Source organism: Phocoena phocoena, chromosome 16 (assembly GCF_963924675.1).
Source record: "Phocoena phocoena chromosome 16, mPhoPho1.1, whole genome shotgun sequence".
Classification (NCBI taxonomy): Eukaryota; Metazoa; Chordata; class Mammalia; order Artiodactyla; family Phocoenidae; genus Phocoena; species Phocoena phocoena.
This window is the reverse complement of record NC_089234.1, coordinates 72,822,522-72,837,652: the sequence shown is the minus strand read 5'-3', so window position 1 is coordinate 72,837,652 and position 15,131 is coordinate 72,822,522. Positions and strand designations below refer to the sequence as shown.

Here is a 15,131-nt window from a genome sequence, read left to right as displayed (position 1 = left end):
GACCGGGGCCCGGACCAGGGGCGGCGGGCGGCGTAGGCGGCGCCCGGGGCTGGGATGCGCAGGGGGCTCCGTGGCGGCGGCGTTGGCGGCGGCGTCGGCGTCCGCGGGGGCACGAGCTAGCGCCGCGGCGCGGGGAGCCAGTCGAACCCGGTGGGCGAGCGGAGGCGGCGGCGCAGGCAGAGCGGCGGCCGCAGCCGGAGCCCGAGCGCCGCGCGCCCACCATGGCCGCTCAAGGCGAGCCCGGCTACCTGGCGGCGCAGTCGGACCCGGGCTCCAACAGCGAGCGCAGTACCGACTCGCCCATGCCCGGCTCGGAGGACGACCTGGTCGCCGGAGCGCCCCTGCACAGCCCCGAGTGGAGCGAGGAGCGCTTCCGCGTGGACAGGAAGAAACTTGAGGCCATGTTACAAGGTAGGCATCCACCCCGCGTTCTCGGACTCCCGGGCTGCGCCCGCGACTCCTTCCCGGACATCCCCGCCCCGCGTCCCGGCGCCCGCCGCTCCGGCCCAAAGCCGACTTAGTTCCCCCGTCCCTTCCCCCGAGGAGCCGGAGGACACCCAGGGAGTGCAGACCTCGCGGGAGTCTCCACCCTTCCACGCCTCCCAGGTCTCCGGGCACCGAGAACCCTGTGCTAACTTGACCGGCTTCAGAAAAGCCGAAGGCCGTGTTTGTACCCGCGCGCCCAAGTTGCGTTCTTGTACTTTGGAGATGCCAGCTTTAGTCCGGACACCTGGGCTATGCCATCCGGACCCAGTCGGACCGCGCAGAGTATGCGTGACTCCCTCCCCACTCTCTGGCACTCTGGAATTCTAGCTCTGTCTCTGTTACTCTCCCTCCTCTTGTCAGTATCCACTTCCTCCAGCTGAGGGGCCTTGTCTTGCTATTGGGAAACGCTCTGCAGATGTCAAAGCTTAAGACAGGAGTTCCCGCCTCGCACCCGGAGTAAGAGGGGCCAGCATGGGGGTGAGCGGCCAGAGTGTCAGGGCAGTGCTGCTGGGTTGGGGGACAGTGCGTGTTCATCTTCTGACAGGCTTATAAAACACATCTTGAGTTACACTCGGTTCATAAAAGTCTTCCCGTATTATGGGTATCTATCTGACTTTGTCTTTCACAATTTTTTTTTTTTTTTTTTTTAAACTTCCTCGTTTCTCTGGGACTTTCCCAGGCGTAACAGCTTTAACCATACAGGACTGGGAACAAATTTTGACTTTTAATGGGAGGATTGGAGTTCTCAGAGTGAGTGCTAAAATGTCCAACGTCATTTTGATCTTCCCTAAAAATGTTAATTACTAGCTTACCTGTAGTCCCCAGTGTGGTTCATTTCCATCATCTAGAGAAATAAGGTAATTTGAATGACTGTTATTCTTAAAATAGTAGAGGGACCAGGCATTACTTTGACTAAGGGTGCAGTGGTGGATTCATTCAGTAGCTCGTATCCTTATATGAAGGGAGGATTGGAGCTTTCCAACTTTCTTTTGTGGCTTGGTGCCTAATTTACTTTGACTCGATCAGTCAGTGCATCGCAGTGTGGGAGCTATTTAGCCCTCCGTGGAAATGCAGTGGTTTTTTAGAACAATTAGGCAGGTTATTTTAAGACAGAACAAGATGTTTTCCAAAACAATAACTTGGTGGAAACAAATAAATAGCAAGAGTGTTTGGTAGGCATTTTTGGATGAGTTACAAACTCATCTCTCTTTTTGCTTTTTGTTATTGATAAACATCCCCAGTGCTTATCATGTCTCTGTCTTACTCCCTCTTTTTTTCCTCCTCAAATTATGTAACTCTCTAGGAGAGTTACTTCTGTGATAAACTGTTCAAATAGGAATATTGCAAAGTGCATTTGGAAATTAAAGCCCCAGTTGCCTTTCAGTAACCTATTTTAGTTATTCCATTTGTTCCGTGGTTCTTTTTTGCCTAGTTCCTATTATAAAACAAAATACTAAATTTATTCAGAAAAATATTGCTGTGAGATTGTTCGGGTTGAACTGATAACACACATACCTATCCTTTCAACATGTTTCTAGTTTATTTTGTACATTTGGAGGGTTGTGAAAGATGGATCTTCTATGTCTTCCTTACCTGTCTTGCCTACGCACATGCAAGTAAAGACAGTGATGTTAGCTCCTAGGAAGCCCTCTTGCATAACCTGAGCTTTAGAAGTGGATTTCTTTTTTGAATCAATTAATTTCCATTTAGAATAAAACAAAATATAGGTAAGATATTTTTTAAAATTTGAAGGCCATTCCCTTTGTAGATATGATATTCTGACATGAGATAGTTTAAAATTTCTTTGCTGTGGTGAAGTTTCTTTTACAGAAACTCTTGAGTTAGTATTTCTTCAACAACCTATGAATTAGTGAAGTATTCACACTTCAACTCCAAAGATTTCTTGAATAATTGAACATAGTGCTTTGATTAACTTTCCAAAGTCACTAATAAGTGAATTATGCCTTCCAAGATAGTAAGTTTGAACACATTTGACAATAGCACCCAGTGCACTGTGTACCAAGGCATTTTGTCATGCATGCTTCCTGGTGTCAAATTTTGTTAGAACCACCATGTTTGAAGGAATAAGACTAGTTTCTGAACCAAACATAATCATGTGTCTCATTGCTCGATACTAGGTGGTTAAAGCAAGCATGGGCAACTGGAATCACTCGCACCTAGGTTCCCTGTGGAACCTTGGGACAGTTCCTGGGCACCTCCCCATCTCAGTTTGTCCGTCTGTAAAATGGGACTGATATTAGTACCTTCCTCTTAGAGTTTTGTGAGAATTAACAGAGATAAAGCCTAATAAGCTAAAACTTGCCACACTGTTTTATAAATGCTAACAGCTTAATATATATCAGTTGATTTTATTATTACTACTAATAAATATTATAGCATGGATTCAAATGACTTCCAGTGCCTATCACAATTTCTGACAGTAGTCTATATCTAAATACCTAGAGAACAAAAGAATTTTGCAGTTTCATAATTGCAGAAGTAAAATAGAGAACAAGGTAGGAAGTTTGGAAGGTCAACAAATATTCTAATATTGTTAGATATCCTTGGGTGGAAAGTTTTTCATTTGAAAAGTGCCAATTAAGAAAAGTCTGTATTTGCCTGGTTGGGTTTCTGATTTGGATTTGCCATTTTTCCTCAGACATTCGCCTTAAAATATGTGCAGGTTTCCAGTTTAAATCAGGGTAAATAAGATTCTCTGCCTTTAAGTCTACATAATGCAAATTGGTGATTATAATGCTTGGAATTTGTTTCCAGAGAGACTGTCCTGGGGGTAAGTTAATCTTTAATGGGTTGTATTTTTATTAGTAGAGAAATTCTTCTACGCAATGGACCAAAAATTCAGTGAGGTTAAAATATAGGCAGTAGGGTAGTGGTCAAAGAAATGAAAATACCATTCTTGGATGAATCCCCAAAGAACTGATACACATAAAATCCACCAGGCCAAAAATGTAGGAAAAAAGATCACTAGTTTTTTGCTTTTGTTTTTTATCTAATAACTACTTTGGAACAGCCATGCAGAGTATCTGACACTTCTGTTTGAGTCTAAATGAAGATTGATTATATTAGTCAACAGTTTTGTAAATGGGAATTGATTTTCACGTTTAGTTTAGGTTTTTGATGGGGATGGTAGGCCTTAGAATAGATGCGATGGACAACATAATAATGAAGAAAAATTGTTCTTGATTTACTTAATACTGATCTTCAGAATTTAGACTTCATATTTCATGTGGGATAGTAGTAGTGATTCATTTCAGTCAATTAAGTGTGACTTATGGTATGCAAAGAGGGAGAAGAGTGGTCTAGAGGAAAGTCTGGGAGAAAGTAGCAAATAAATGGGTCAAGAGTCAAATACAGCCTTGGTGTTGGCCAGTGTCCTGAGAGACAAACATGGATTTTGTACATTTATACTTTTCCTTTTTCTTCTTTTGGGGTTGTTTTACATCTTATGATTATACTTTTATTGTTACACTGAAAAACATATACACGTGCTGTACAGTTAAAAATCCCTACATAAAATTTAGACTCATAGGCATTTTCAAGGTTTGGAATCCCTTGTATTTCATCATAGAAAGAATTGTGGGCTGGGGGCAGTGGCCTGTTTTTATGAATTGAGGTTAATGTCTGGTGGCCTTTTAGGATATTGCTGTTAAAGACATTAAGAACCACGTTTTGGGGACTTCCCTGTTGGCCCAGTGGTTAAGACTCCGTGCTTCCAATGCAGGGGGCACAGGTTGGATCCCTGGTTGGGGAACTAAGATCCCATGTGCCATGCGGCGTGGCCAAAAATTTAAAAAACAAACATGTTTTTACGTGTTCACAGTGATGGGCAGAACAGGAATCACTGATCACTGCTTGCTTGAGGAGTAGAACTAGCCCCTAAAACAGCTGATCACACATTGATTGAAAGCAAGAGCAGCAGTTATATAATTACATATCTTTTTTCTTCTTTAAATTAATTATTTATTTTTTTGGCTGTGTTAGGTCCTCGTTGCTGCGCACGGGCTTTTCTCTAGTTGTGGCGAGCGGAGGCTACTCTCCGTTACGGTGCGCGGGCTTCTCATTGCGGTGGCTTCTCTTGTTGCAGAGCACAGGCCTTAGGTGCACGGGCTTCAGTAGTTGTGGCTCGCGGGCTCTAGAGCGCAGGCTCAGTAGTTGTGGCGCACGGGCTTAGTTGCTCCGCGGCATGTGGGATCTTCTTGGACCAGGGCTCGAACCCGTGTCCCCTGCATTGGCAGGCGGATTCTTAACCACTGCGCCACCAGGGAAGTCCCTACATATCTTTTTAATTTGGCAAACTTTAGTGAAGATTGTCTTATAATTTGGTAAATAGATAATAATCTTTTAGATGCTTTTGTGGGATCAGGGAGAGATGAAGTAAAAATATATGAGAATGGGGGAGTGCTGAAAATGAAAATAAACAAGAGCTAAGCTGAATGTAGTTTTCTAGCTAAGGCTTGATTAAGGCTAATAACCAATAAGAACAAATCCAATAACTTTGTGAAGCTTAATGGTTGAAAGCAAAGTGTTCTTGGCCAGATCTGGATTTGAGTCTTGATCCTACCTTTAAATAGGGAGGTTGGGAAAATTCATTACCTGCAGCCCCATTTATGAAAGGCGGTGTTAATCATGGTGCTACATCTGAGGTGGTTGTGACCGTTCAGAGAAAAAAAGATGGATGTAAAACATCACAGCGCTGGCCACAGAGTAAGTGCTGAATAAATCACTAATAACCATATTTATTATAAACCATAGTTCATAAAATGCACATTCTTATATTGAAAATGAAAATCAAATATATTTGAAAATGAATTAAATGGTTTATAATAAATGAACATTCACAGCTATGTAAATATTTTTATTGGCTTTCCTGGTAGCTCACCGTATGTCCACGTATTAGCCCCTTGTAAAGGTGGGTGAGCGTGTACTGAGTAAAGCTGTATTGGACACGAGTGTGGAGTTTTAGATTTTGTGCAGGAGGAGAGGGCTTTGCACTCTCTTTAGCTGTCATTGTTCTTGCCTTGAGTAGTTTTCATTCTTTGAACGGTCCGGAGCCCGTCACTTCTAATATTTTTACTAAAGACTAGCTGCAAAAATCCATTGATCTCCATTGTAGTTGGATGTTGCTCTGAACTTGTCATTCACTGGCGTCTCGAAAGAGACTTTTTCAAAGAAAATGTTGTGCCTGGGCTAACGTGTTCTGTTTGCTCACCTGTAGAATGGGGACCATGATGGTCCTATCTTCCAGGGGTGTTGTGAGCGCAGAACGAGATGATGTGTGTGAAAAGTGGAGCTCAGTGCCAGGCACGTGGTGTCTGGTAGATGGTACTGCAGCAGCCCCAGCAGCCCCGTGCCATGTGATGCATAAGGATTTCAAAACACTGGAAAGCAAATGCTTGTCAGGTTTTTTGTTTTTGTTTTCTAAAACAACTGCACGTGAATTTTTTCTTTATTCTTCAGTGAAAGTCTTCCTCCAATCAGAAAAGTTTATTACGACAAGCGTAGTAGGCTCAGAGAGCAGAACTGAAGGTTCAGATTGCTTTAGAAACGAAATGAATAAAATCCATCAGAAGTTGTGTAGCCTGGCGGTGAAGAGTTCAGGAACTATCACATTGGCCTGGGTTGGGGTCCTAACTTCACCTCTTGCAGAGCCCCGCGAGGATGCTGTGAGAGGGTGTTACAGCCCTGCACTTGTGGGCAGGGGGTCAGCGCTCTCCGTCAGTCTTATCTCTGTGAAGACTTCTGGGGTTTTGCTTAAGTTGATCATTGATAAGTTAAAACATAGAAAGGGCTTGTTATATCGATGATTTTAACAGGCAGGAATGTATTTATTTGGCTGTAACTAACAGAAAACCCGACACAGGGTGACTTAAACAAGCCAGGGGTTTATTTTCCTGTTGAAACAAAAAAATCTGGGACTAAGAGGGCCAGGCCCCAAGAGCTGCTCAGGGGCTTCAGGGAGCCCAGCAACCTCCCCCCTGACCTCAACCATCCCAGCTGATGGCTTTGGCCTCATTGGTGCAGTCCGGCCAAGGCTATGCCTTGAGATGCGCCTGTGGTCTCTGCAGGGAAAAGGGAGGGAAACAAAAATGTTTTGCTTTGTTTTTTTATTCAAGATTTTGCCTTTTTGTGTGACGAAGAATTCTCTCTCCTGGAACTTCCATCTGTATTTCTTTGGCCACTGTTTGCTACAAGAGATTCTGGGAAAGCGACTTCTTTTCTAGCTTCTCTCGTAGAAGTAGGCAAAGAAGAAGGGAGTCAGAATGGATGCTGAGTGATCCAACCCGTAGTTTCCCCACAAAGGGCAAAGCAGAGGGCACTGTGACAGAAATTCCAAGTTGTGCCTGCTGCGAAAGCTTCCCTGTGTCAGAGACTTTGGCCTGCACTGATAACCCCTAGAAATCTAGATGATTTGGTAATGCTTATGTGGGTGGAATTTCTTCTTGGCATAGTCTGGGAATAAATCTAATTCCCAAAGAGAAAACAGCTTTGATCATGGAAAGCAGTTCTCATGTTGTTACTCCTTTTACAAACAAGACCTAGGGCCCCCAAGTACTGTAACTGTCTTTTTCTCCTCCACTGTTTTCTGCCCGTCAGGTGTTTTTTTCATTGAAAAATCATACAACACAATACAAACGTCCATTTTACCTTTTTAAAAAATTTTATTATTTTAATTTATTTAATTTTTTATTGAAGTATAGTTGATTTACAGTGTTGTGTTAATTTCTGCTGTACAGCAGAGTGACTCAGTTATACACATATATTCATTCTTTTTTATATTCTTTTCCATTATGGTTTATCCCAGGATACTGAATATAGTTCCCAGTGCTCTACAGTAGGACCTCGTTGTTTATACATCCTGTATGTAAATAGTTTGCATCTACTAACGCCAGACTCCCGGTCCTTCCCTCCCCGACATTTTACCTTTTCTTACTCTAAGATATCCTTTCTCCCCTCCTACTTCCTCCCCTCCCACCACCCATCTCAAGTCGCTTTTAGAATAGACAGGTTCAGTGTAGCTCACGCTTCTGCCCTTCTTTAGGGTTTTCTTGGAGTGGCCACTGCAATAGCATCTGGCCAACGAAGCCAGAATTTGTTCAGAAGATGAAGTCGTTTTGCAGGCAGTTTGATAATAGAATTATCATCAGATTTGTGCCGTGTTTTGCTGTTTGAAATTGTCCAGAATGATGAGCTAATAAAAATACCAGTTGGCTCATCCTTGGTTCGTTCTCTTTATTTAAAAATCTAGTTCTTTAAAAGTGCATGGGATAATAGTGACCATGAATATTCCTTTATGTAAAATGCTTAATAAACTACCTGGGATGAGGCACAATTTTTTAGAAAATTTATATTTTATTTTTTTGGCTGTGTTGGGTCTTCATTGCTGCATGCGGGCTTTCTCTAGCTGCGGTGAGCGGGGGCTACTCTTCGTTGCGCTGTGTGGGCTTCTCATCGCGGTGGCTTCTCTTGTGCTTCTCTTGTTGCGGAGCACGGGCTCTAGGCGTGTGTGCTCAGTAGTTGTGGTTCGAGAGCTCTAGAGCACAGGCTCAGTAGTTGTGGCACACGGGCTTAGTTGCTCCGCGGCATGTGGTATCTTCCCAGACCAGGGCTCGAACCCGTGTTCCCTGCATTGGCAGGCAGATTCTTAACCACTGAGCCACCAGGGAAGTCCTGAGGCACAATTTTAATGCTAACCTATAATGTCTTTTGCAGTGTGGGGATGATCTTGGCAAGAAACCCTTGTTGTTATGCTGCAAAAGCCACCACATTTGATTTTTAATCCTTATGGTATTAGTATTTAGGGAAGTATCCAAAATGCACAAACCATTAATAGAAACATTTTGTAGATGTTATACACTTATAAATCTATTTACTACCTAATAAGCTACTAATAACGGTAGTTGATGAAAGCATTTATATTTGTAACACGTATTAAATCCTGTTCCCATTTATGATGCTGGCATATAAAAAGATAATGCTCACTTTCTAGCTATAAAGTAGTTTCTCTGTTACAGTGAATAAGATAAACAACATATTAGTCTGCATACCGAGTTGATCTGGAGCTTAACTCTCTTGTATAGGAAGATGCTTAAACAGAAGATTTGAAAATTAGCCATTGTATTATTTTTCAGGTTATGAAAGTAATCAAACTTATTATAGAATACTTGAAAATACAAACAGATGTAAAAAAGAAAAACCAAAAGTCACCTCTAAGTCCAGAATCCAGCAATAACCACTGATAATATTTTGGGAATTTTTTCCTGGTCTTTAAAAAGTATGCTCACACATAATTTATTTTTGCAACAGATATTGAGTTCCTACTATATGTCAGGTACAGTGTTGGGCTTTGGGGATGCAGACAAAACCAAGATAGATACGGTTCCTACCCTTGTGTGACTTGTGCCCCTTAAATTCTAAACTGGGATCATACTTCCCTTCTTTTTCACTTTACATTGTATCACGGATATTTTCCATTTCATTAAAGATTCTTGAAGAACATGGTTTTATTATTTAAAAAATTTTTATTGGAGTAGAGTTGACTTACAATGTTGTGTTAGTTTCAGGTGTACAGCAAAGGGAATCAGTTATACATATACATATCTCCACTCTTTTTTATATTCTTTTCCCATATAGGCCATTACAGGGTATTGAGTAGAGTCACCTGTGCTATACAGTAGGGTTGTATTAGTTATCTTTTTTAATGTAGTAGTGTGTAATGTCAATCCCAATTTTCCAAGTTATCCCTCCCCCGCTCCTTACTCATTGGTAACCATGAGTTTGTTTTCTACATCTTTAACTCTATTTCTGTTTTGTAGATAAGGAAGAACATGGTTTTAAATAGCTATATAATATTACCTTGACATGTCATGATTTGCTTAAACATTATGATATTTTATAACATTTTTAGGTGGCCAGGCAGTGGAAAGGACCTAATGTTTCTACTCAGAATGTCCCCGATTCAGGTCCTGGCTCTGTCATTTATTGGTTGTGTGGCCTGGGGCAAGTTAATAATTTCTCTGAACCTCAGTCTTCTCATCTCTAAAATGGAATGAATATCATTTCTAGGTTGTGAGGGTTAAAGGTACTGTATGTCAAGCATGCACCAGTGCCAGATGTAGTGCATATACTCAAGAATTGGCAGGTGATGAATGTTAACACTGCTGCCCCAAATACTTTTGCCTAAAAACCTTTTTATTTTCCATCCTTAATTATTCTCAGAGGAAAAATTCTTACTAGTGAAAATTTTAGCTCAAAGGGGATAGATATTTTTAAGGCTTTTGATAAAGTTTGCAAAAAAATTTTCTGGAAGGATTCATGTGGTAGGCAGAAGAGACAACAAATTTGTAGGCTCTCTTCTCCTTGAACCTGTGATCCCACATCCTGGCTTATTTGAGCTGGCGGTTGTGAGAAGTTAGGAAATCATTGAATCACCAATCCAGAGTTAGAGTTCTGTTTGTTTCTTTCATAGCAAACTTTGAATTATGTTTATCATACCTGAATAACATGTCTGTGAATCACTAGTTCTTAAAATCTGTGTGCATAAAAATCACCTGGGGAGATTGTACAAAATGGCTAACTCTGGGCCTCTCAAGAGATTCCAGCTCTGTAGGTTTGAATCTGTACTTTGTGGTGGGAATCTGTATTTTGAAAAGAATCTTGTGTGAGTCTAATGTAGGTGTTCCCAGGAATACACTTTGAGAAATATTGCTAGATAGTTAGATGACGGTGATCAAAATTAAGAATGTTCAGGTTCTTTTCTTTCTTTGATTCCCTTTACTCCTTTTTTTAAAAAAAGCTTGTTTATTTTTGGCTGTGTTGGGTCTTTGTTGCTGCGCGCGGGCTTTCTCTAGTTGTGGTGAGTGGGGGCTACCCTTGGTTGCAGTGTGCGGGCTTCTCATTGCAGTGGCTTCTTTTGTTGCGGAGCACGGGTTCTAGGCACGTGGGCTTCAGTAGTTGTGGCACGCAGGCTCAGTAGTTGTGGCGCAGGGGCTTAGTTGCTCTGCGGCATGTGGGATCTTCCCGGACCAGGGCTCGAACACATGTCCTCTGCATTGGCAGGCTGATTCTTAACCACTGCGCCACCAGGGAAGCCCTGATTCCCTTTACCCTTGAACCTAGTACTTTCTCCATGTTATTAAACCACCTTGAAGCATTTTAGTCTAGGGGCATAATTTATAACTGGCACAACGTTGTTTAGAGAGTAGCTTGTAAGGAACTTGGGGGAAGAGCACAACCCTATATGTTTCTGTGGAAGGGATATACTATCTTTATTATGGCATAGCAGGCTCAGAATGCATTTAGTTGTCCTACAGACTCCTATAAAGTCAGGTGTAACAGACATCTGTTTAATATATTATCAAATAACTTAATAGCACACATTTTTTATTACAGAAATTTAAAAAGTAGTATGAGGGGAACTTTTAAAAAGAAAAATAATCATTGGTAATCTCACCTTCCTAACAGCTATTTTCAATTTTCTGCCTTGAAATGTAGTCCTTAAAATACAGTCCTTGACTATTGGCATAAGGGTTATGTAGCTGTTGTTGTAGCATTGACTACTGTTTTGTATTCAGCATTAATCTAATATATTAAATGTTTTTGTGTTTCTAAGCAAGTATTCAGAATTAAAATTTTATGGTTGGATAATGGTACCTTTGATCAAAAAAATTTTTTTTTGCAGTTATAGACCACCTTATGGTGAATGCGAATTACATAGCTTTTTTCTCCTTTGAAACTATATTCCGAGGAAAAAATTTTGAGGACTATGGTTACTGAAGAATAGCGGCGATTTTGAAAGCAGCAGCCAACTTTAATTGAGCACTTACTATGTGTGAGACACTGTTTTGGTGCTATATGCCTGTTCGGTCATCTCAGCCTCTCATGCAACAACCCAATAGATACAGATGCTGTTTGGGTCTTTGTTTTATAGACACAAAAGCTGTAACTCCTTTATTTAATTTTAGTTTTTAATGAATTAATTTTTATTGGAGTATAGTTGCTTTACAGTGTTGTGTTAGTTTATACTGTATAGCAAAGCGAATCAGCTAGATGTATACATATATCCCCTCTTTTTGGATTTCTTTCCCATTTAGGTCACCACAGAGCACTGAGTACAGTTCCCTGTGCTCTATAGTAGGTTTTCATTACTTATCTATTTTATACATAGTATTAGTAGTGTATACATGTCAATCCCAATCTTCCAGTTCATCACCCCCCCTCCCCCCCACCTGGTGTCCATATGTTTGTCCTCTAGTTTGTGTCTGTAAGTCCTTTAAATCTGGGGCGTGGGTTTCTTTTTGGAATTCTGAGTGGACCTAGACACTGGTTTTCCTCTTGGGTTTGTTACAGAGTCATAGCTGTTACGTAGTGTGGAGATATATCAAATCTGAGTCTAGGATGATAAACTATACTCCAGAAAAGGTTTTATTGCTTCCTCAGTTCCCTGCCGAAATGCAGGGCTGTGGTGGTAGGCACAGAGGTGGTTAGAATTCTTGGTGAGAATGCAGACGTTCCAGAGCGCTGCCTTCTGCTAGCTTTGGTTAAGTTTTCTCTGTTTCTTCGTTTGTGAAACCGGGATAATAATACCTCTCTCCTAGGGTTTTTGTGAAGATCATATGAGAATGTATGTAAAGTTGGCTCGCAGTTGGTGCCCTGTACATGGTCTACATGTTTCAAATTCATTTCTTATTCCTGTGCAGCCTCCAGCCCAGTGCTGTGAAAATACCTGTGTGTGTTTGCAGAGTAAATGGTTCATGATGGATCTGGATTAAAGGCTACCATTTTGGGCTGGTGGACCTGGCATTGACCTCATAGAACGGAACTTTAAAGCTAGGGCATGTGCTTGGCCTTAAGAAACACCAAATAGTTCTGCCTTACATAAGTAAGTAAGGCAGAGTAATTCCCTACGTGCAAGGTAGTCTTTCTTCACCCTCAGTCTAGGGCTTGTGTAGAATGTTGTGTTATTAGTGATAGTGCATTAGCGTGGTGTTTTGAATGAGGATATGCAAAACTTAATTCAAGTGAGGTTAATGTGGGATAATTTATGGCTGTGTCTGATTAGTTTTATAAATTGAAATTTGTCAAGGTGAATATAATTTTTCAATTTTTTCGGTTACAGATGATCTTATGCTTAGAATAATACATCTCCAGATACTTGTTTAAATATGCTTTTAAAGCATCTCAGGTAAGAGATTTTTAAAATTTTAGTTTGTTCATTGCACTAGGATACTCACTGAGGTATTTTGGGTTAAGGGAAATAAAGCACTCCTCGCAGCAGAGCGGGTGACTGGGAACTCAAGGCAACTTGAGTTCATGACCTGGTCTTCCCACTGACACTGTCGTCTTGTATAAGCTATTTAACTTTTTAGGGTTTGGATTAGATGTCCCCTAAAATCCTTTCCAACCCCAGTATTCTGAGTCTTTTGCACAGTATACAGTACAAGCCCAATAGTACTTGGCATGTGGTGTTAGGGTCTGACTCAGCTCTACATCCATGAGTAGTCTTGGTACGCATTTGCCTTGATCTGAAACACGCACGTGAGCATTCACAGCAAACGGGGAAGATGCTGGAATGAAGGCAGTTGGAGTATCTTTGGAGGAGCAAGTATTCCCAAGGCAGCTGACCACAAGCTCTGCTTTCTGACATCTTGGCAGTCAGGTTTACAGTGCCCTCTATTCTGTGGGATAGATGTTAGCTAATTTAAGGTTTTCGGCAGTAACTGAGCAGGAATGACAGTGTAAACCATAGTTGAGACTTGCTGGTGTTGACACACTGTGTTAGATGAGCAGAGGAGATCGTATGCTTCCCCAAGTAGCATCTTTTTGTCACATTTTCCTTCCTCCTTTGCCAGTGTGTCCAGTTATCAAGTCCCACGTGCCAGGGTTTATATCTGTCATGTAAACCACTAGAGAAATGTAGCAGGGAAACATAATAGTATTCATTAGAGTAAAATCTCAATAGAAAAGACATCTGTATAATAGTATTCATTAGAGTAAAATCTCAATAGAAAAGACATCTGTATAATAGTATTCATTAGAGTAAAATCTCAATAGAAAAGACATCTGTATAATAGTATTCATTAGAGTAAAATCTCAATAGAAAAGACATCTGTATGTGTCCAGATTTTAAGTATTTTCAGAATCGCTTTAATTGCTTATCAGTTATTGAGAACTAGCAAAGTATTTCTCTTGTGTTGTACAGAATACCACTAAAGCTTGTATTATCTATGTTATAAGTTGATTCCTTTATCATATGCTGAGCTTTTGAAGTGCCATTCAAACAAAGTCAATATTTTGCATATTTGTGTTTTTTTTGTTTTTTTTGGCCGCATGGCATGCGGGATCTTAGTTCCCCGACCAGGGATTGAACCCATGCCCCTTGCATTGGAAGCACAGAGTTTTTACCACTGGACTGTCAGGCAAGTCCCGAAGTCAATATTCTGACAAGCTTTTATAATGTTTTAAACTGCTTGATTATAATGATTTAATTTTAAAAAGTCAGGAAAATATATGTTTAGCTTTTGTATTGCAGGAGCACTCCTATAAAGAAATGTTTATTTTAGTCCAGGGGACTGTTTTTCTTAAATTAAAAAAATTTTTATATGGGAAATAGGAACCCAAGATTAGCACAGATCTATAGAGTTTTAATTTATTTTACAGGGATCTGTAATTTAGTAAAACATTGCTGGCAGTCATACTGTCACCTAAACAGAAAGATAGCTTCAAAAATATATTTACTGGGAATTCTCTGGTGGTCCAGTGGTTAGGACTCAGCGCTTTCACTGCTGGGGTTGGGTTCAATCCTTGGTCGGGGAACTAAGATCCTGCAAGCCACACGGCGTGGCCCCCCCAAAAAATTTTACTATCAGTGAATGAATATCTGGGATGCATTATCTATGAAAGTTTATTTGACCAAGTCAAAACAAGTAGGCTTGAGCAAAAAATATTATTAAAATGGATTTGATTTTGAAGTTCTGTATGAGTCATTAGCTTTCAACCTTGTGAAATTTGTCTCTCATTATAAATTATTCAGGAATAGTGAAGCCATTTGAAAAACCCAGTGGGAAATTACTGTATGTAATTTCATGAAGTCATGTAATGGGACTGATAAGTGAATGAGGCCCTTTACCTTTAAGAGGAATACAATCTAGTGGAAGAGAGGAAACCTACCTGAATTTGTTAATAGAAAAGAAAAGGAGATCCCGTAGAATAAGGCTGTGCTTACTTAATGTGCATCGTAGTCTGGGGTTGCCTACCTCTCTCCCACAAGATGAGGGCTTGCGATAGCTAGTTTATTTGGGAAGTACTCTCAAGGAGAGGAAGTGAGGGAATAAGGAGAGTCACATGGGGAAGAAGGCAAAGCCACTACTAATGATGTATAATTGAGTTGGTTACCTCTGAGGGTGATTGCTATTGCTGGTGAGTCACAGAGTCTGTATCCATAAATCATGCATATAAGGGACTCAAAGAATCATTTGTCAATCAGCTTCTGTCCCTCTTTGAAGAGGATTGAGGGTTACCCCATGAGGCTTGCCCCTTCTGTACTTCTGGGTTACAAACGTGTGACACCTATCAACCCCTGCATACATCCAGCAAACTCCCAGAGCAGGACATGAGAAGTCTGTCTG

At 40.9% G+C, this 15,131-nt stretch overlaps 1 protein-coding gene across 1 annotated transcript in view; it reads left to right on the top strand.

Annotated features, from left to right (window-relative positions):
* The first annotated feature begins 221 nt into the window (after positions 1-221).
* Positions 222-15,131, top strand: part of BICC1 (BicC family RNA binding protein 1) — a 309,662-nt gene continuing 294,752 nt past the window's right edge. The window contains exon 1 of the mRNA XM_065894697.1: positions 222-411. Within this exon, the coding sequence (XP_065750769.1) occupies positions 222-411 (190 nt within the window). The remainder of the gene's footprint in view (positions 412-15,131) is intronic.